A 22,749-nucleotide genomic window follows, 5' to 3' on the forward strand; every position below is an offset into this window, starting at 1 on the left:
TCAGTTACACAATTCACCCAGCTCACACCCAGTCACCCAGTCACCCTCAGACCCTCACGGAACCACTCCCACACTCCTTGTGACATAATCTTATCTAACAATTTACACTCTCACCCACACCACCACACCTGCTCCTACAAACATCCTCTTACACACTTGGAAACATCCGGGCACTCAGAGTCGTTCACACTCACACGTTAGCCACTCACACACTCCTTCAAAGGTTCAGACCTTCTCTTTATCCCATTCACTCACGGTCTGGGTCACACTCCCACCTTCCCTCAGAGTCTCAGACCTCCTCTTTCTCCCACTCACTGACTGGGTCTCACTCACACAAGCCCTCAGAGTCTTTCTCCAATCGTTGATTAGCTCTCACTTGCTCACTCCCTCAGAGGCTCAGATCTCCTCTGTCTCTACGCAATGACTGGGTCTCACTTGCCCACTCCTTCACTTGGTCTTTTGTTTTAATAATAAAAGAAATGCTTGGACGTCTAGATTTGTGCGCGAAACAGTGTCCCGACATCAGGCTGCATGGATCTGGTGGGTTTTACCTGCTTTAGAGCAGAGGACAAACCGTTGACAACCACTGCACCACTTTCCCAGTGCAGTGGACTTCAACCGGTTGTTACAAAAGTAAACAAGCATTTCCAATGCAATAGGTCTCGCATCAGCGAGAGTTAGAGCTGTTGGCGTTGTAAATGATAATGACAACCTCGCATTTGGGACCTTATAAATATTTAGCCATGCATCACATTAAGCCTTTATCAGAAATAAACTGTGTTTGTGCATTCCTTTATTCAATTGGCATTAAACTGTAATTGTCTGAACAGCCCACACAGATCACTGCAGTAAAAATAGCATTTGGAGGAAACATGGTCATATAAACATATATTCAGCCCCTAGAGGGCATAATCACATAAAAATAATGATAAAGATTATTGCAGTGTAATCATATAATTAGCCCCTTGAGGGCATAGTGTTTTACACATTTTCAGGCCTAACAGGCCTTTTAAATATCATTTAACTGTGGAGTCAGCGGCACAAAGATGCAGTGCCACTGGTCATTACTTTTGGTAACACTGAGTATTGTCTTTTATTGTGTATAAGTACTGTGTTACTACAGTGGTATTGCAGGAGCTTTGCACGTCTCCTAGTTCAGCCTAAGCTGCTCTGCTACAGCTACCTCTAACAGCCTAAGCTGCTAGAACACTACTACATTTCACTAATAAGGGATAACTGGACCTGGTATAAGGTGTAAGTACCTAAGGTACCCACTACAAACCAGGCCAGCCTCCTACACCTTCCTCTATTAATTTCTATGGGACGATGTTTCAGTACCAGTGGATGACCAAGTGCAATGCTTGATTTACTCCAAGGCTCAGCCAGAGTAAATGCGAACCTATTTTGACACCTATAGGGCTGTAGTAACCTTAGCAGTGCATTTTGTGAATTACAACTTTTGTGGGTGTGGGTTTTGTATTACCATGCCCCAACCAAACATCTCTTTAAATTGCTTCAAACCACTATGATTTAGTAGTAATTATTCTCCATTTTCACAATACTCCCCCGGTCCCTCCCACATATACTACTAATCCAATGCTTAGGTTTGCTATCCATGAGTGTGGCAGAGAGTGCTACACAGAAAAGATAGGAAAGGCAGAGGTTTGCAGTCGTAGGATTGTTTTTTTACAAACATCTTTAAATTAAATTTCAAACCAAAAAAATATAAAGAATAACAGGCTGTGCACCCAGCAGGGACAGAACCATGCACAATATGTATTGCTATACAATTACACTTCGGGACATATACAGATAAGAAGCTCATACATAAAGAAGCGTAACACATAAAGGGCAGTAACATGTGGGTTATAGGAGGATGACATCTATTATGCATCATTTTCACTGGAAGGTCAAAGAGTCAATTATCGGCAATGCCTCTGTTCCAGATATCCTCACACTTTTGGCAGCAGGGTGCTCATGGGTAGAATCGCTCAGCATCTCAGAGTCATTCAGGGTCAACAAGTGGTCCCTCAAAGGCTGCCAAATGTCCTTTGGGAGCAAAGCCAGTGGCTACAGAGAGGCATATATCTCGCTAGTTGTGTCACAGTATATGAGGCTCCGGAGCCACACCCGCACCGTAGGCAGCTTCCCCGAACCCCAGTGTAGAGCTATCTCCCGCCTCGCCAAGAGAAGAGCTATGGCTGCAAAGCATCAGAGAGGTTTAGCAATATTCTCCACATATCCGAGCAACGCCATCAGGGGGTCAGGAGTGACAGCAGTACCCACCATAGACAACAATGTATAAAAACATTCTTCCAATATTCCGCCACCCCACCACATGTCCATGTTAAATGAGCAAAGTCTGCATTTTCTGCTTTACACTTCAGGCATGCAAAGGATTGAGAGGGGTCTATTTTCACTATGGCACTAGGCGTCACATAGATTCTACGAAGATATTTATAATGTACAAGTTTGTGTCTATGATTTAAAGATACCGTGCGTGTTTGAGTACAACAATCATGGCATATCATATCGGGCAGCTGATGCCCCAAGTCTGCCTCCCAGGCCTACCGCACCCTTCTGTCCTGAAGGGCGAGAAGCTCAAGGAATGCACAGTACAACTTGGAAACCAAGGCAGAGCTGGAGTCTGCAGTTATAATTAGTGTGAGAGGTGAGAAATCAGAGAGCGCTACTGGATAAGTAGGCAAACGCTCCTGAACGTGCTCTGCAAACGTCGGAGGACAAAATGATCCATGCATGTGGCGGATTCAAAACGACTGTCCTTCGTTCGCGAGAATATATGATCTTGTGGGAAGAGGTCGCCCATTGTGGAAAGTTGGTGAGAAGAAAGCGGATGTTGCACCAGCTTCTCCGCCGTAAGGGAGAGCCATGGATTGTTGCATAGAGGGAGTGCCGCTGAATATATCAAGTTACAAGGCAGGCCAATCCACGCCAAGTCCAGCACGTCGTGGCCAGTGGCCGGACGTCTGCAGGATGCAATGGATGGCTAAGTGGTAACAGCGACTGTAATCAGATAGGGAACACAGATTCACTTTCTGGTATTGTATATGGCATCCGGGTGATACCAATAGTATGCGTAGTGGCATTGGGCAGCTAGGTAGTATAACTGAAAATGGGGGACCTCAAAACTCCCACACTCATACGGAAGTGTCAGTACATCCCAACGTGCACTGCGTGCTTCCCAGCCCAAATCAACCGTGTCAAAGACCTCTGTAGTGTAGTGAACTCCCACACTCATACGGAAGTGTCAGTACATCCCAACGTGCACTGCGTGCTTCCCAGCCCAAATCAACCGTGTCAAAGAACTCTGTAGTGTAGTGAAAAATGTGTTGGTGAGGGGAATCAGTATGTTAACAAAGAGATATAAAAAAACGCGGAAGTATCACCATTTTAATAAATGCAATGAGGCCGGCCATTGATAAGGGGAGGAGGATCCAGCGGTCTATCTGCATATTTAGTCTTTCCACTGCTGGTAGATAATTTAGTCTGAGTATATGCTCCTTCTCCCGATGTATATGGATACCCAGATACTTAACCTGATCCTCACGTCAGGAGAGAGGGAACTCACAGTTCACTGGGGTAATCACTTCTGTGAAGGGAAACGGCTCAGACTTATGCCAGTTAATCCGCAAGCCAGAGAAATCACCAAACCGATCTATCTCCACCATCACTGAGCTCAAATTGGTGATGGGGTGGCAGAGAAACAAGAGGATGTTACCCGCATATAAGGAGACCAACAAAGTTCTGGTCTCGAATTGCAATCCTCTGTGTATGTGTTTTTCTTGGAGGTGAAGTACCAAAGGGTCCATCGCAATTATGAAAAGGAAGAGCGACAGAGGGCACCTCTGACAGTGTGCCGCTAACCCGGATATGGGCAGTAGGAGAAGAGTACAGTAGCATTATGAAGGAGATGAAGCCCCGGAACATACTAAGCTTATGGAGAGTGGCCTCCAGAAAGGGCCACTCTAAAGAATCTAAAGCCTTCTCCATGTCTAATAAGGCAACTGTGGCTGGTATCTTTGGAAAGACTCTATGAAGGGATGCGAGCACTGTATGCAAGTTCAGCGACGTGGACCTGTGTGGCACAAATCCTGACTGAGCTGGTGAGATTATCTGGTCCAGCAATAGGGACAGACGGTTAGCCACCATCTTTGCCAGAATTTTATTATCAAAATTCAAAAATGACAAGGGTTGGTATGACCCAAAGACGGTGGGGTCTTTGTCCGGTTTTAACAGCAAAGTGACCACGGCCTCCCGGTGCATGGGCAGGACCACTCCCTCATCCATTACCTCCTGGTACACATCTAGAAGGTGGGGGGCCAGGATGTGCTTGTATGCCTTATAAAAGATACCAGTAAATCAGCCCGTGCCTGGCCCCATATTGACATTAATGAATCAATAGCCAGAATAACCTCCTCGGACGTGAAGGGTTTGCTTAGTTACTGCTGTTGTGGCGAGCTCAGTCACACCATGGCCACCTCTTCCAGACATCTCAGGGAAGTGGTTCTGTACCCGGGTGGTGTAAAGTTGCTTATAATAATTAAATAGTAGTGTCTGTACCTCAGAGGGCATTGAGGTCTCCGAGCCACAGGGCCCTTGCAATTCAGGAATATAAGAGATCGACCTAGGGGGGCACAGAAGGCATGCCAAAGTGCAGCTGGTCCTCTCACCCTCGCCATACCGACATGCCCTTGCATATTTATCCAAGAGGTTGGCCTCGCGTTCCGCCAAGTACCGAAATGTGTCCATCAATTTAGCTCGGGCAAGCAGATCTCCTCCCACGTGTCATGAGGCCGCCCGCTGTCTGCCTCTGCTAGTGCAGCTATATACAGGTAATATATTGGCAGATAGTTCGCAGAACACCTGAGTATTTAGCTATAGTGATCCCTTTAATGTAGGCCTTGAACGCCTCCCATAGTGTAGCTTTAGATGTAACCAAGGTCACGTTAATGGCAAAGTATTCTATATTAGCAGTACGGAGCTCCGAACGGAGCACCTCATCCTGTAGGGCCATAGCAGGGAAGTGCCATGGGCACTCAAAATAGTCCAGGCAGGGAATACATAGGTCAAGTTGGACTGTAGAGTGATCTGAAAGAGTCTGAGGGAGGTGGAAGACAGAGCAAAGCCAGGGCAATGTCTGTGGTGACATAAGCCAGAAATCAATGCGGGACCAGGTATCATGAGGGGCAGAATAGAATGCATAGGTTAGTGCAGCAGAGGGTGATATCCTCCAGGGGTCCTGCAAGGAGTGGGTATGGTATATAGTATGTAAAACTTTCAAAGATTGGGGTTTATTCACAGGGTGCAAGGATGTGGTATCCAGACTTGTATCGTAAAGTAGATTAAAGTAATCTCCAAGTATCGGGTGGTCCGCGGGTTCCCTGTCAATGTGCATCTGGAGTGTACAAAAGAAATCTGGGTTGTCTACATTAGGATCATATATATTAAGTAGGGCGATCCTATGACCGACCAGCATGCCACGTACCAAAATGAATGTGCCCTTTGGATCTGTAATAGTGTAGTGGTGGTGGAACTGTAAGATTTTTTGGATCAATATGCAGACCTCTCTGGAGTTGGAGCTATAGGTGGAGTAAAATCTGTGGGGGAACCATTGTTTAGCAAATGTAGCGCTAGAAGTGGACGCTAAATGAGTCTCCCTCAGAAAGACTATCTGCATGCCATGTCTGGTTAAATATTGTAAAACTTGCTTCCCATTGCGTGGATTATTTAAACCTCTAGTATTCCAGGACATAAATGTGACATTTCAAGTCGGTAGGCCTGTAGTCTGTGCAGCACTCATCGATTCGAGGTGATTGGGTGCACATATGTCCCCTGGGCGCACACATAAAAACAAACTAACAACAGTCTCAAAATAACAACATTGCCTATATCCCAAATGTCCGATGTCCCCCCACCCACACCTGGCAGAAGTTGACATGTGGTCCCCTTAGTGAAACAATAAACAAAACAACCCCATTACAACATACAATGTGGTATCAACCATGGAGGGGTGACTACACGTCCACGGGTGGACCCCCTGTTGCATAGGTATGTTTAGGCATTGTAAGCATTATTGAGGAGTCTAAGGTTCCGGCCGGTCTTTACGGTGCCTCTGGTGGGGGGGGTCGACAGGAGCAGAGCCATGACCTACACTGTACCGGTGGGCCTCACCGCTGTCCATGCAGCAATGCCCCCCATGAGCCGGACTGTACTCATGTCTCCAAGAATAGGTCCTGACTGGACACCCCCAGGGTAAGGATCCGGGACTGTTGAGGAGTGAGTGAGCTGAGTGTGGGCTCTCGTTGGAGTGTGTTTTACAAAATTCAAGTACCTCTGCCGGCTTATCAAAGAAATGCGTCTTGCCCTGGACATCCACACAGAGTCTGGCTGAGTATAGCATACCATATCGGAGACCAAGGCCCCGAAGGGCGGCCTAAGCATCTTGAAACTTCTGCCTGGCCTCCTGCACCGCCATTGTGAAGTCCGGGTAGATGGAGATTGTGGCTCCTTGATATTGCAAAGGAGTCTTTTCGTTGGCGAAGAGGAGTGCTGTATCGTGGTCTCTGTAGTTTAGAAGGTGTGCAACAATCGGACGCACCAGGCTCCCTGCAAGGGTCACTACAAGAGGGATCTGTGCATCCATTCCACCTCAAATGTTGGGGTGAAGCTAGCACAATCAAACAATTCTGTGAGCAGACGTTCGACAAAGAGGTCCATGCTCCCTGTGTTAGTTGTTTCCGCCACCCCCAGGATTCGAAGATTATTACGTCTGCCCCGCACCTCCAGGTCCTCATTTTTTATGGCGACTGTGCGTAGACGGGTCTCCAGTACTTCCATCCTCTTGGCCATTTTGGTAGTGGCATCCTCTATCTTAGAGATTCGGTCCTCTGAATGTGCCATTCAGGCACTGTGTCGGTCAAAATGCCCCCCCATCCAATCTAAGCTGCTAGCTATGGTATCAAACCTGGCTTTGATGGCCCTGAAACCGGCATGCAGCTCCATCAGTGGCGCTGCCCTGGGGATTACGAGTCCCCATCCGCCAGCCTTTCTATGGCGGTAAACACCGCCAAGGAAAGAGTGGCACAATGGAGGTGTTGGGGGGCCCACATGCACAGCCCCATCGCGCATTTCACTGCCCGATTTACGGACAGTGAAATGCGTGACGGGTGCTGCTGCACCTGAAGCACCTGACGTCGGCTCAATTATGAGCCAGCGTCAATGTTTTGGTGAGTGTTCCGCTGAGTCAGCGGGCGAAAACGCTGTTTTTGCCCAGTGGCCCAGCGGAAGACTCCTAATATGGTGGGCAAAAGACCTCCATTACTGGTGGTCTTTTGCCTGCAGCAGCTTTGGTGGTCCTATGAAAGGACCACCAAAGTCGTAATGATGCCCTGAGTGATTTCTGAATAATGAATCTGAGAAACGTTAAGGTAATTCGTATCAGCAATTTAATTTCAATTTATTTTTCACGTTTCACTTAATCTTAACCTTCGTCTTGCATTCCCAAAGAGTGTTTCCTATTTCCAGGATGATGTGTTTCTGTATTATTTTCATGTAGCATATCACTCTTTGTTTAGCACATAGGGCCTCATTATGAGTTTGTATGTTGGATGAGCCAACCACCAAACTCCAGGGGAGGACGCTGCCATCATGCCGGCAGAATCCCCCCTGTCGTATTACAATGTTCCCGCCAGGCTGACCGATGGGAACATTACATTATGATGTTCCCAATGGGCTGACCGGGGGAAACTGTGCTACGGTATTGGTCTGGGCTCCCTTAAGGGAACACAGGACAATTCCATAGCACACCAGCACCCTCGGAATGGGCACTGTTTGCAAAGAAGACAGTGCGCATTCCAAGGGTGCTGGGCACGGGGGCACCTGCACTGTCTTTGCACCAGCCTTTTCATGGCGGTGTCCCCGTCATGAAAAGGCTGGTGGAAAGTTGAGTTTTAATCAGCACGGCCGCGCTGAGTGCAGCGCCGCCATGGCTGACCACAACTCAGACAGCCATCAGCCCTTCAGGAACCATGTTCCTTTCAGGGACGGCTGTCCCCTGATGGTCCGACCACCAGGGTGGTAATGTGGCAGTCGGACCGCCTGGAGTGAGGCGGTCTGAATGTCATCACGAGGCTGGGCCTCATAATGAGCTCCATAGTTTGAACCCAGTTGAATCCATGTGTTTATTACAGGCTGCCACTGGAGCTCTGGAGTTGCTGCTGAAGGCAGTGCATGTTTCTCAAAGTGCCTACCAGTGGGTCAGAAAGGTGTTCAGAATAGACGGTCATCAAATCTTCAGCCTCTCTTCAAAGAGCATAGCTCTCTGACCACATATTCTAGTTGTGATTTTGATTCTGTGGAAATGGTGTGTGATGAAGGTACACAGATGTCCAAATCCTGACAAGCAAAAGTAAAAGAAAATGCCATGTTTACAGGTGAGGGGGTGTTTTGTGTGTTTGGTGGTGGTAGAGAGATGCAATGCGAGGAAGTGTATTCAGGTGACAGTGAAAAAAGGGTGTGAAGAGGAAATAGATGAGGTGTAAGATATGGATGAAGGAGTTATGGAGACAAAAGGGGTGTACATACCTGGATGTGATAACAGAAAGCTCAGAGAGGCACCAAAAAACTGTTTGAGTGGTGCACTATGGAAATCACAGAAATTTATTTTACACGTTTAAGCCACACCCTTAATTACATATGCCAAATCCCTTATAGAGACCTTCACCACCACTTAAAGCCCTGGATTTGAGACATTCGCTCTGTACATCTCAACAAACAAAATCAGACTCCGATCTGTTGTAAAAACATTGGAACCATTTTAAACATCATCTCCAAACTTTTTTAAAATGCAATCTTGCGTAACTTACCTGTTGGTTCTTGAAAGCGTGAAGTAATGCATTGGTGTCACTAATAGTCAGGGGAAAGGAGAGTCGTGGACCATCGTAAGAATCAGGGACTTGTATTCTCTCATACTCCAAAGACTTGCATCCTTCGATGCTTCCCCTGCGATCACCTGTAGCTTTGAAAAGATGAGAAATCAAATCTGCAAGCAAAAAGGACAGTAATTGACATGTGTTAATCATAGCTCTGTAAGTCAAGAACTGGGCTTTATGAATGTTGAATTGACCATAATGGACATAAATGTTAGAAGCTGACAGTCCTGAAAGAGATCACTCAATATCTTAAGGCCAACCGCACTCCAGAGTCTTAGCTCTTTGGCAGAGAAGCAATCCTGAGGTTTTGGTAAAGCCAAAAGAGGGATAGCAGGTGCAAAAAAATGTATGTGTTCAGCGAGGAGCAAGATTATTTGAAAGTAATTGTGGGCGACACATGCCAGTTGATATTGCTTCTTTACAGTTTTAGCTCATGGAGGAAAAAGCTTGAGTAAGTGTTCTGGTTGCAGTGGACCCTGACCTGAGCAGGTGTCTTCCAGTGATTGCCCCGAGAACCCACTGTAACTGAGTCATAGTGTTCAAGGTAGGGTGTCCAAGGCCTCCCTTATCTATTGGGATTTCCAGGTTGGCTAACACAACTCTACGGCAACCTGTGTGCCTTTGAGCTCCCTAAGTAACATGTCCAAGTCTCAAAAGAATTTACTCAGAAGGTATAGTGGAAGGTTGGTAAAGTAGTACAGGAGACAAGGAAGCATTAGCATTTGAGAGAGTGTGATATGGCCCTTGTCCGAGAGCAGGCGATTTATCCAAAACTGAAAGTGGATACCAATCCTGATGCTACCTTGGAAAGGTTTCCACCTAATACGTCTTGCTAAGAGGGATAGATTCTAACCCCCAAGTACTGGCAGAAATTGCCCTCCCAGTTGAGTATCGCATCCCTGAGATCTATAGAGCGTGGGCAGACGAGGAACAAGTGGTACTTAAGCCAGTTGATGTACAGCCCTGATGCTTTGCCGAAATCCTGAAGAATGCGTGTGACAATATTATTTTCCACATGGACATCCCTGACGTAAAGCAGCCTGTTGTCCACACATGGCAATACAGTATGCATATGGCCACCTAAGGGGATGCCCCCAGTGTGCCCCCTTCTTGGCGCATCTTGATATCTAATTGTTGCATGGGAAAAGCAAAAAGCAAGGGGGATAGTGGGCTTCCTTGACATGCCCTCTGTGGACTGCAAAGGGAGCAGACATTAGCTTCTTGACTTGGACACTGCAGTTGGGTCAGTACACAGCATTTTAATTAATTTAATTATATACCTGCAAAAGCCAAACTTAGCTATGACACTCAACAGGAAGTTCCAGTCAAGAGTGTCAAATACATTCTCTAGTCTTCACTCGAGGAGGCAGATTTTCCAGAATTTGTGTCCCTCACTGATTACCTGAATGATGCCACCATCGCCAGGGCTGAGTGATACTCAGTGTAAAACTGCGAGTTTGAAGTTACTCTGGTCAGGGACATGGGTCTTCAGCATGATGTCTGCATGAGCCCAGCCACCCAGTCAGGACCTCGTGTCACCAAGGGAGAGACAAAAGTCTGGGTGCCGTCACCCTCAATGGTGCAGATAAACCAGTTCCATGAAGGTAAGTAGTCAGTCCATGTCTTGAGGCTCCAGATTGTGCGCGCATTGGTTACCACTCGTGCGCAGCAGCTACTTCTGCAGTTATTTCTATGATTAGGCCCCAATCAAGGGGCCCAATACATGGAGAGGGGTTGCCATTGGGAGGTTTTTCTTAGTGTCCCACAGTCAAACTCAGCAAACATTCCAGGTTGCCACTCCTCTGGTAACTCCGGATGGCACTAAAGAGAAGCCCTAAATGTGATGCAGATAGATTACAGTGGTGCCGGGCTTGGGGCTTTTCTAGAGCAGACCATGTTGGCTGTCGTTGCCTTGTCCCCTTCAGGTAGGTCTTCATATTTATTTATACTGAATATACCATTGTACCCTTTCACAAAGTGGCAACAGCAGAAGAGTAACTTTGGTGTTCTGCTTTCAGTTTCTCTTTTCACCACTTATAGCTCTTGATAGCTGCTTTGCTGGATTGCTTGATGGTAAAATACACCCTAGAGACTCTCTTAACAGACAGGCAAATTAGCATAATAGATTGATGACCTCTAAGATAAGAAAATTGCTCAATGACCCTGTACAGTCTGAGGTTGTGATTTAGGCTCTTCACATGGAAGTCCTGAACTGACAATCACACACACTACTGTCCTTTAATTGTCTCCTCTGACTCCTGTTTGTTCTACAATGATAAGGACTTATACTGGATTTTTAGGTCCTGTCAGATGGACTTCATGAAGGAGTAGAGCATCTCATGCCCCTCCAGTGCTACAGGATGAACCTCACATAGGATTAAGCATCTCATGCAGGACATCAAACATTGCTGCTAAGATCAGACTACAAACCCTCTCCCTACCAGCCATGTACATGCAAACACGGCTCTATCTTTTACATTTGTCTGCCACATCTATTACATAGGCACAGAACAGCAAAATGTTTGCCACAAAAAGTTTCAGGCACTCCACTTCTCGCATAAAAGAACAGTCTAACAACCACAGAAACAAACAGATTTTGCCTTTTACTTAAAGATAGTGGGTATACATAAATGCAACTCTATCTCTCTTATATCTATGCTTCACTCCAACTTAACGCAGCAATTAGTTCACTACACGTTTTCAGCACCCCTCCTACCACCCGTGAACTGAAAACAGAGTAGCCTCATACTTGACCACCCAGAAATGATTTGGGAACTCGTCAGGGGTAGGCGGTACTACACAAATGATAGAGTAGAGTACAATACGAAGGATTAATGAGCATCATACTCACCATAAATAACACCAGAAAATCTCCAACACCCATCTACATTGACATTCCTTGTATCTCCCACTCTCTATGTCATGATTATGGCTTGTCTCACAAAAGAAAACAGTCTTGATTGCCTTGATGTAACCCCAGCTGCCTTGACCCCGCTCCCTTGTGCCATCTTTTTCCCATTTCGTGCAATTCCAATATAGAGGTGGGGAGAAATACATGAATTTTAGCCTCTTCTTACAGCAAAAGGAAAACAAAGCTATTGTTTAATCATGGTCATTTTTATGTTTTCAATTTTGCGGTTACATTTGCCGTCTTCCAAAACAGTAAAAATCCAATAACCCACCACCATATTTCCGGCAAACTTTGTAAAATGACTTAGCCTTAAATATTTTTAGTGGTCTGAGAACGGATATATAACCAAAAATCAAATTGATTTTTTGTGTGTTGAACTTACCTGGGCCAGAGCCATTGAGATGAGTGACGTGATCCAGCATGAATGTAAAAAAGTTGGACAGCTGAAAGAAACGTAATTTGGAAATGTTAACTAAAGACCTGAAAAAAAAAAAAAAGTATTTTTCACACTTCAAGCAAAATGATTCATTTTGGAATACTTTTGGTAGAGGGCATTGACTGAACTGTGCATCTGTGGTCTCCAAAGGCTAAATGGATATGGCACTTGATAACATTCAACACCCGTCACTTGTTCATCCATGGAAACCTCAAAAGGATGCACCTGTAGGGGCACCAGTGGATGGATACATTTATACCAGGCAAAATATACATTGTGTTTTCAGAGTGATTTTGTGTGTGTTATTGTATATGTGGTGTTGGGGTTTTCTTTTTCGTACCTGAACTGTATATAGAATCAATCAGCAGATTTCCACTCACAGGTATAGCAATGTTAGTACCTCCATTTTTTTAGGATGAAAAAAGAAGCTGCTTAACCTCTTAGCTGCTGGGCCTTTCCCCCCCAGTGCTGAGCCCTTTTTTGGCTATTTGGGGTAGTTCGCGCTTAGGCCTTCATAACTTTTTGTCCACATAAGCTATCCACCCAAATTTGCGCCCTTTTTTCCAACATCCTAGGGATACTAAAGGTACCCGGAGTTTGTGGGTTCCCCTGGAGGAGACCAAGAAATTAGCCAAAAATACAGCTAAAATGTCTTTTTTTTTTTAAATGGGAAAAAAGGGCTGCCGAAGAAGGCTTGTGGTTTTTTCCCTGAAAACGGCACCAACAACGGGTTTGCGGTGCTAAAATCACCATCTTCCCAGCTTTCAGGAACAGGCAGACTTGAATCAGAAAACCACATTTTTCAACACAATTTTGGCATTTTAGTGGGACATGCTTCATTTTTACTATTTTTGGTGCTTTCAGCCTCCTTCCAGTTAGTACAGGAATGGGTGTGAAACCAATACTGGACCCCAGAAAGCTAAGCATTTCTGAAAAGTAGACAACATTCTGAATTTAGCAAGGGGTCATTTGTGTACATCCTACAAGGTTTTCCTACAGAAAATAAAAGCTAAAATAAAACAGTATTGAAATTGAGCTGAAAAAAAACAGCCATTTTTCTCCATGTTTTACTCTGTAACTTTTTCCTGCAATGTCAGATTTTTTAAAGCAATATACCGTTACATGTGCTGGACTCCTCTGGTTGCAGGGATATATAGGGCTTGTAGATTTATCAAGATCCCTAGGTACCCAGAGCCAATAAATGAGCTGCACCTTGCAATGGGTTTTCATTATATACTGAATATACAGCAATTCATTTGGTGAAATATAAAGAGTGAAAAATAGGTATCAAGAAAACCTTTGTATTTCCAAAATGGGCATCAGATAAGGTGTTGAGAAGCAGTGGTTATTTGCACATCTCTGAGTTCCGGGGTGCCCATACTAGCATGGGAATTGCAGGCCATTTCTCAAATAGACGTCTTTTTTACACACTGTCTTGCATTTGGAAGGAAAAAATGTAGAGACAGACAAGGGGCAATAGCACTTGTTGTGCTATTCTGTGTTCGCCCAAGTCTCCCGATAAAAATGGTACCTCACTTGCATGGGCAGGCCTAATGCTGGCAACAGGAGAGGCAACATGGACACATCACATTTTTACATAGAAATCTGACGTGTTTTTTGCAAAGTTCCTAGCTGAGGATTTTGTCCTCTAGCTCAGCCGGCACCTAGGGAAACCTACCAAACCTGTGAATTTTTTAAAACTACACACTAAGGGAAATCCAGGATGGGCTGACTTGTGGGGCTCTCATCAGGTTGTTACCCAGAATCCTTTGCAAACTTCAAAATTTGACCCAAAAAACACTTTTTCCACACATTTCGGTGACAGAAAGTTCTGGAATCTGAGAGGAGCCACAAATTTCCTTCCACCTAGAGGTCCCCCAAGTGTCCCGATAAAAATGGTACCTCACTTGTGTGGGTAGGCCTAGCGCCTGCAACAGGAAATGCCACAAAACACAATGTGGACACATCACATTTTCCTAAACAAAACATTGCTGTTTTTTGCAAGGTGCCTAGCTGTGGATTTTGGCCTCTAACTCAGCCCGCACCTAGGGAAATCTACCAAACCTGCGCATTTTTGAAAACTAGACACCAAGGGGAATCCAGGATGGGCTGACTTGTGGGGCTCTCACCAGGTTCTGTTACCCAGAATCCTTTGCAAACCTCAAAATGTGCCCAGAAAATCTAATTTTCCCTCACATTTCAGTGACAGAAAGTTCTGAAATCTGAGAGGAGCCACGAATTTCCTGCCACCCAGCGTTTCCCCAAGTCTCCCGATAAAAATGGTACCTCACTTGTGTGGGTAGGCCTAGTGCCTGCGACAGGAAATGCCACAAAACACAATGTGGGACATCATATTTTCCTAAAGAAAACAGAGCTGTTTTTTGCAAAATGCCTAGCTGTGGATTTTGGCCTCTAGCTCAGCCGGCACCTAGGGAAACCTACCAAACCTGCGCATTTGTGAAAACTAGACACCTAGGGGTATCCAGGATGGGCTGACTTGTGGGGCGCTCACCAGGTTCTGTTACCCAGAATCCTTTGCAAACCTCAAAATGTGGCCAAAAAAACACTTTTTCCTCACATTTCGGTGACAGAAAGTTCTGGAATCTGAGAGGAGCCACAAATTTCCTTCCACCTAGAGGTCCCCCAAGTGTCCCGATAAAAATGGTACCTCACTTGTGTGGGTAGGCCTAGCGCCTGCAACAGGAAATGCCACAAAACACAATGTGGACACATCACATTTTCCTAAACAAAACATTGCTGTTTTTTGCAAGGTGCCTAGCTGTGGATTTTGGCCTCTAACTCAGCCCGCACCTAGGGAAATCTACCAAACCTGCGCATTTTTGAAAACTAGACACCAAGGGGAATCCAGGATGGGCTGACTTGTGGGGCTCTCACCAGGTTCTGTTACCCAGAATCCTTTGCAAACCTCAAAATGTGCCCAGAAAATCTAATTTTCCCTCACATTTCAGTGACAGAAAGTTCTGAAATCTGAGAGGAGCCACGAATTTCCTGCCACCCAGCGTTTCCCCAAGTCTCCCGATAAAAATGGTACCTCACTTGTGTGGGTAGGCCTAGTGCCTGCGACAGGAAATGCCACAAAACACAATGTGGGACATCATATTTTCCTAAAGAAAACAGAGCTGTTTTTTGCAAAATGCCTAGCTGTGGATTTTGGCCTCTAGCTCAGCCGGCACCTAGGGAAACCTACCAAACCTGCGCATTTGTGAAAACTAGACACCTAGGGGTATCCAGGATGGGCTGACTTGTGGGGCGCTCACCAGGTTCTGTTACCCAGAATCCTTTGCAAACCTCAAAATGTGGCCAAAAAAACACTTTTTCCTCACATTTCAGTGACAGAAAGTTCTGGAATCTGAGAGGAGCCACAAATTTCCTTCCACCCAGCATTCCCCCAAGTCTGCCGATAAAAATGGTACCTCACTTGTGTGGGTAGGTCTAGCGCCTGCAACAGGAAATGCCCCAAAACACAACGTGGACACATCACATTTTCCTAAAAAAAAAACAGCTGTTTTTTGCAAAGTGCCTAGCTGTGGATTTTGGCCTCTAGCTCAACCGGCACCTAGGGAAACCTACCACACCTGTACATTTCTGAAAACTAGACACCTAGGGGAATCCAAGATGGGGTGACTTGTGGGGCTCTCATCTAGGTCTGTTACCCAGAATCCTTTGCAAACTTCAAAATTTGACCCAAAAAACACTTTTTCCTCACATTTCGGTGACAGAAAGTTCTGCAATCTGAGAGGAGCCAAAATTTCCTTCCACCCAGCGTTTCCCCAAGTCTCCCGATACAAATGGTACCTCACTTGTGTGGGTAGGCCTAGCGCCTGCGACAGGAAATGCCACAAAACACAATGTGGACACATCACATTTTCCTAAAGAAAAGAGAGCTGTTTTTTGCAAAATGCCTAGCTGTGGATTTTGGCCTCTAGCTCAGCCGGCACCTAGGGAAACCTACCAAACCTGCGCATTTCTGAAAACTAGACACCTAGGGGAATCCACGATGGGCAGACTTGTGGGGCGCTCACCAGGTTCTGTTACCCAGAATCCTTTGCAAACCTCAAAATGTGGCCAAAAAAACACTTTTTCCTCACATTTCAGTGACAGAAAGTTCTGGAATCTGAGAGGAGCCACAAATTTCTTTCCACTCAGCATTCCCCCAAGTCTCCCGATAAAAATGGTACCTCACTTGTGTGGGCAGGCCCAGCGCCTGCGACAGGAATAGATCACACAACAGTCAATGTTGGTCCTTACATGAGGCAATTGTTGACCCTGGGGTGATCCATTACTGACGCAGGCACTAGGTATAGGCACTCAAGTGGGGTAGTGTTTTTATCAGGACAGGTGAGGAATCACTGGGTGGTAGGAATTTTGAAGATACCAGCATATTCCTGTAGTTTGTGTGACAGAAATGCAAGAAAAATAGAGTTTTTATTCAACATTTCAGCTTTGCAGTTTATTTTGGGTAAGAAAACTTTGGGGAATCCGAACAAAACACACCTCTGTGGACTTCCCCAGATGTCTAGTTTCCAGAAATGTTTGGGTTTAGTATGTTTCCCTATATGGCCGCCGAACCCAGGACCAAAAACACAGGTGCCTGCCTTACAAAACCAGTTTGTTTTGTGATAGATAATTTTGATGTCTCCACAATACGATTTGGGCGGTGGAATTTGGGGCTGAACTAAATTGGGGAGCACCCAAGAGAGCACTCTCTCTCTGTGCTTGTCGCCGCATTCACCTGCTCTCTGGGTTGGGCTAACCCACTTTTACCCCGTTGCACAGACTGTGCTTGCGAAGGGACAGCAGGACTGTCCTCATCACCTTCCTCATAATTACTGGAAGAGGAGTTATCGAATGGGACTCCTCCAACTGAAAAATCACTCCCAGAGTCTGCACCATTGTCCTATCCCTCAGATGATGTCTCAGTATCTGCTGTCTTAGTCTCTGATCCTATGTAAGAGCTGTCCTCTATAACCCGAGTGACGGCATGAGCAGCAGTCATCCATCAAGATGCCATCTCTGCTATTGGCTGAACTGTTGCTCTAAAACACTAGCCTACGTAGACAGTCACAAAATTACTGGTGTGTGTGTGTGATACGTGCAACAGAAGACGGCCACCTTACCTGCGCTTCTTCCCTCAATCAGCACGTTCTTTCAAGACACTCAAAAAACACCTTGTCACATGCCATTCGTCACAGTCTTTAGCACCTCCTGCGCCCAGTCCAACAATCATTATTGGTGCTCCCACTCCCTCTTCCTTGGATTCCCTCATTACCACCCAGCGAAAATGCCCTTAATCTCTCCATTACCGCCCCCTACCCCGCACATACATTTCATTTGTATTATAGCGCAGGTAATGGCTGACTTTACTAATTTACATAAAATACAGATTTGCTCTTTGCAGTAGGCATATAAACCTTCTGCACTTCTTTATGGCACTAAAACTGCCACTAGACAAAAGTCTGATCCTTTTGTAGCAGAAACATAATCACAAGACTTACTTGACTTTTTTATTGCTGCCTAAAAACTACAGTTGAAAAGCGTCAGTTGAAGTATGTGCATTGCTTTGAAGACGCAAGCTGCAACTGCAAGACAACTGGTGGCATATATATATGTATGTGTATATATATATATATATATATATATATATATATATATATATATATATATAGAGAGAGAGAGAGAGAGATCACTTTTATATGTGGGTCTGGTTTTCCTGGGGGCCGATCGCAGCCCCCAGGGAAATCACACATGCATTGACAAAAGTAATCTATATATCTATATCTATCTATCTATCTCTCTCTCTCTCTCTCTCTATATATATATATATATATATATATATATATATATATATATATTTTTTGTTTTTTGTTTTTTTTAGTAGCTGTATGGTTTCCTTGGGGGCCAAAATGGCTCCCAGGGAAACCCTACAACCACTAAGAAAAAGTATTACCACCACAGGGGGTCTCCCTGCCCACGGGTAACCCCCTGTCAATTTCTTTCTTTTCTTTTCTTTTTTTTTAATTTAGCGATTGCGCCCCCCCCCCAGGTGTCACCTACCTCCACATTAAAAAATATGCCCCCGGGGGGCGGCCCGTTTTCTGAGGGGGCGACCCCCCCAAATGATATCCCTAGTGTCTAGTGGTGTTTCCTGGCCCACGATCACAGCTGTGCTGTGACCGAGGGCCAGGAAACACGTTCAGGAAGGCCGTTTGGGGCCATTTTCCCCATCAAAGCAGGAAGCAGCCAACACTGTGACGTCAGCGCACCGTCACAAGGGGGCGGGTGGGGGACGGGGGGAGAAACAGGGTTTAAAAAAAAAATCCTCGAGTGCAATGCTGCAGAGGATTTTTTACCCCCCCCCCCCGGTGTCAGCCACTGGTCGTGACCCGCACCAAGGAGGTAGTGTGGGCGTCGGACACGCACCAAAGGGGTTAAAGTTGTTGGGGAGCCATTTTAGTTATAGCTTCATGCACGTCATTTTAGCACACTTGGCCTGCCACTGTGCACTTTAACGTAGATATATTTTATTCGGCTTTGTTTATTAGCCTCTTTTGCGGTCTTGTTTAATTTCTTTCTATCTAGCTGTTCTTTCTCAGGCCAGCACTATGTTCTCAAACAAGACATTCTTGCTCACTCTGTGCTTCTTTCAAGGCTGCAGTGAGATAGATTGCCGGTGAACGTGGTAAAAGTTTTGTCTCTGGTATTCATAGAAAAACACACATCCTTACGTTGGGACATTTTCTCAGAACATCAGCTGTTTTATTATATAAACACATCCCTGTCCCTTACACGTTAGAGGGAGATTCCAGCCAGAGGACCACGACTGTATGCTGATTGCTGAATGCTTCGCTACAGCTGCATATGCAGATTTCAGGCCTTTGCTCAAGTATGGGGGATAATGTGTTCCCAGGGGAACCTGAAGGGCAGAACTAGAGCTTAACATGCTATGCTCTATTATAGTCTAGGTAGGAATTAGTCTATTGACTCTAGTGACAATATGGCAGCGTTATTTCTATGCTTCACTCTCCTTGTCACAATTCTAATTGTGTGATGATGTATCATCCTGGTTATTGCAGTACATGCTTTGTTTTCTAAGATGCAGTTGCTTCATTAAAACCTTATTGAAACATATACTTACTCTGTTTGTCTTTGTGTATGTGAGACTAATGTAACTGAGAGAAACGGATGAGACCTGAGTAACCACGATTTCCTTGAGAAGTCAATTGTGTCATGCGCTCGGCTGCCCAATCATCCCTGCTTGGGCAGAGGTGAGGCACTGCTACTTAGCCGGAGCAAAACCCGGATTAGGGCGACAGGTGTCACCTGTAATGGGTTAAGACTCAGTCTCCCACACTTCAGGCGATTCTACCGCTCAAAATCCAGTAGTCTCATTAGAATAATGAGAGCCTACGCGACAAAGTTAACAGTATGGATACAATTCACAAATGGATTTCACGCAAAAGTTCAACTTAAATGTGCAAAATATTCACTTTTTTCTGGGAAACTCTAAATCGCTGTTTGCTGAATCAGACTGATGGAACTTTGTGGTGGAGTATACCACCCGGCCACCATTCAATGAGAGAATGAAAGGCATGCATCACAATTCCATCCTTTATAACTTTCATTAACCCTATTAACCAGTCGGGTGCCTTGGACGAGGTCACCTCATCCAAGGCACGGGAACTGGGGGGAGCACTAGCGCTCCCCCCCTGTGCTCCCCACCTACCCCCCCAAGGCAGGGATGGAAGGGGAAGCCCTTCCCCTTCCACCCCCGACACCCCCCCTGTGACGTCAGCGCGCGCTCATTTGTCACAGGGCCTCCCCAATCGCGATGGAAGCTCAGCTTCCAGCGCGATCGAAAGAGAAATGCTCAGCATTTCTCTTTCGATCACGTGGGGGAGGCCCGGAGAGGCTGCAAAGGGAAGGACATGTATTTCCTTCCCTTTGAAGTCTCTCCCAGCGTTTCAAAAGCCAGATTGCTTGCAATCCGGCTTTTGAAACCCCACTAGAAACCAGGGATTTTTTGTTGTTGTTGTTGAAATGGACATAAGGGAGCGACCCCTTGGGCAAGGGTCGCTCCCAGGGGGGGCATTTGTTTGGAAGGCCTTTTCTGCCCCCCTTGGGGGCAGATCGGCCTATTATTAGGCCGATCTGCCCCCAGGGGGGCAGAAACCTCTATGGACCAGGGATCATTTTTTTTTTTTTTTTTTTTAGGTGGGGAGCGACCCCTTAGGCAAGGGTCGCTCCCCTAGGGAGCAAATTATATTTAGGCCACTTCTGCCCCCCTTGGGGGCAGATTGGCCTATTTTGATGAGGCCAATCTGCCCCCAAGGGGGCAGAAACCACTAGACACCAGGGAGTTTTTTTTGTTTTCGTGAATTTCCCGCAAGGGGAGCGACCCCTTAGGCAAGGGTCGCTCCCCTGGGGGGGGGGGGGATTATTTTAGGACATTTCTGCCCCCCTGGGGGGTAGATCAGCCTATTTTGATTAGGCCGATCTGCCCCCAAGGGGGGCAGAAACCACTAGGCACCGGGGATTTTTTTCTTTTACAGATGGGGAGCGACCCCTTGAACAAGGGTCGCTCCCCTGGAGGGGAAAATTGTATTTAGGCCATTTCTGCCCCCTTTGGGGGCAGATCGGCCTATTGTTATTAGGCCGATTTGCCCCGGGGGGGCAGAAACCTATAGGCGGCAGGGCAATTTTTTTGGGGGTGTTTTTTGTTTGTTTGTTTGTTTTTTTAGAGATGGGGAGCGACCCATTAGGCAAGGGTCGCTCACCTGGGGGGCAAATTGTATTTAGACCATTTCTGCTCCCCTTGGGGGCAGATTGGCCGATTTTGGGTCAATCTGCCCCCAAGGGGGAAGAAACCACTAGGCACCAGGGATTATTTTTTTGGCGCCAATGTCACGCGGGGGAGCGATCCCGTAGGCAAGGGTCGCTCCCGGGGGGCGGTAGGGAGGGTGGGGGGGCAAATTTATTTTAGGCCATTTCTGCCCCCCCTGGGGCAGATCGGCCTATTGTTATTAGGCCGATCTGCCCCCAGGGGGGGCAGAAACCTCTAGGCGCCAGGGCAAATTATTTTTTGTGTTTATTTTTTTTTTTCTTTTTTTTTAGAGATGGGGAGCGACCCATTAGGCAAGGGTCGCTCCCCTGGGGGGCAAATTGTATTTAGACCATTTCTGCCCCCCTTGGGGGCAGATTGGCCGATTTTAGGTCAATCTGCCCCCAAGGGGGCAGAAACCACTAGTCACCGGTGATTTGTTTTTTGGCACCAATGTCACGCAGGGGGAGCAATCCCGTAGGCAAGGGTAGCTCCCGGGGGGGGGGGGGGTTGGGGGATTGGGGGGGATAAATTTATTTTAGGCCATTTCTGCCCCGCCTGGGGGCAATTCGGCCTATTGTTATTAGGTCGATCTGCCCCCAGGGGGGGCCGAAACCTCTAGGCGCCAGGGCAAATTTTTTCTTGTGTTTTTTTTTTGATTGTTTGTTTTTTTAGAGATGGGGAGCGACCCATTAGGCAAGGGTCGCTCCCCTGGGGGGCAAATTGTATTTAGACCATTTCTGCCCCCCTTGGGGGCAGATTGGCCGATTTTAGGTCAATCTGCCCCCAAGGGGGCAGAAACCACTAGGCACCGGGGATTTTTTTTTTGGCGCCAATGTCACGCAGGGGGAGCGATCCCGTAGGCAAGGGTAGCTCCCGTGGGGGGTTGGGGGGGAAAATGTATTTTGGCCATTTCTTCCCCACCCTGGGGGCAGATCAGCCTATTCTTATTAGGCCGATCTGCCCCCAGGGGGGGAAGAAACCTCTAGGCGCCAGGGCAAATATTTTTTAGTGTTTTTTTTTTGGTTTGTTTGTTTTTTTAGAGATGGGGAGCGACCCATTAGGCAAGGGTCGCTCCCGGGGGGCGGTAGGGAGGGTGGGGGGGCAAATTTATTTTAGGCCATTTCTGCCCCCCCTGGGGCAGATCGGCCTATTGTTATTAGGCCGATCTGCCCCCAGGGGGGGCAGAAACCTCTAGGCGCCAGGGCAAATGATTTTTTGTGTTTTGTTTTTTTTTTCTTTTTTTTTAGAGATGGAGAGCGACCCATTAGGCAAGGGTCGCTCCCGTGGGGGGCAAATTGTATTTAGACCATTTCTGCCCCCCTTGGGGGCAGATTGGCCGCTTTTAGGTCAATCTGCCCCCAAGGGGGCAGAAACCACTAGGCACCGGGGATTTTTTTTTGGGCGCCAATGTCACGCAGGGGGAGCGATCCCGTAGGCAAGGGTAGCTCCCGTGGGGGGGGGTTGGGGTGTTGGGGGGGATACATTTATTTTAGGCCATTTCTGCCCCCCCCCTGGGGGCTATTCGGCCTATTGTTATTAAGTCGATCTGCCCCCAGGGTGGGCAGAAACCTCTAGGCGCCAGGGCAAATTTATTCTTGTGTTTTTTTTT

The 22,749-nt window shown here is 46.5% G+C and overlaps 1 protein-coding gene across 2 annotated transcripts in view; it reads right to left on the minus strand.

Moving 5' to 3' along the window:
- Nucleotides 1-22,749, minus strand: part of PPEF1 (protein phosphatase with EF-hand domain 1) — a 471,481-nt gene that overhangs the window by 229,675 nt on the left and 219,057 nt on the right. Inside the window, exons 4-5 of one of the 2 annotated variants that reach the window (XM_069204506.1) lie at nt 12,245-12,305; nt 8,886-9,037 (exon numbers count right to left, since the gene is read on the minus strand). In XM_069204506.1, coding sequence (XP_069060607.1) covers nt 8,886-9,037; nt 12,245-12,305 — 213 coding nt within the window. Of the gene's footprint in view, nt 1-8,885; nt 9,062-12,244; nt 12,306-22,749 lie in introns of both variants that reach the window. The other variant, XM_069204505.1, reaches the window with a different exon arrangement.

Source organism: Pleurodeles waltl, chromosome 8 (genome assembly GCF_031143425.1).
Source record: "Pleurodeles waltl isolate 20211129_DDA chromosome 8, aPleWal1.hap1.20221129, whole genome shotgun sequence".
Classification (NCBI taxonomy): Eukaryota; Metazoa; Chordata; class Amphibia; order Caudata; family Salamandridae; genus Pleurodeles; species Pleurodeles waltl.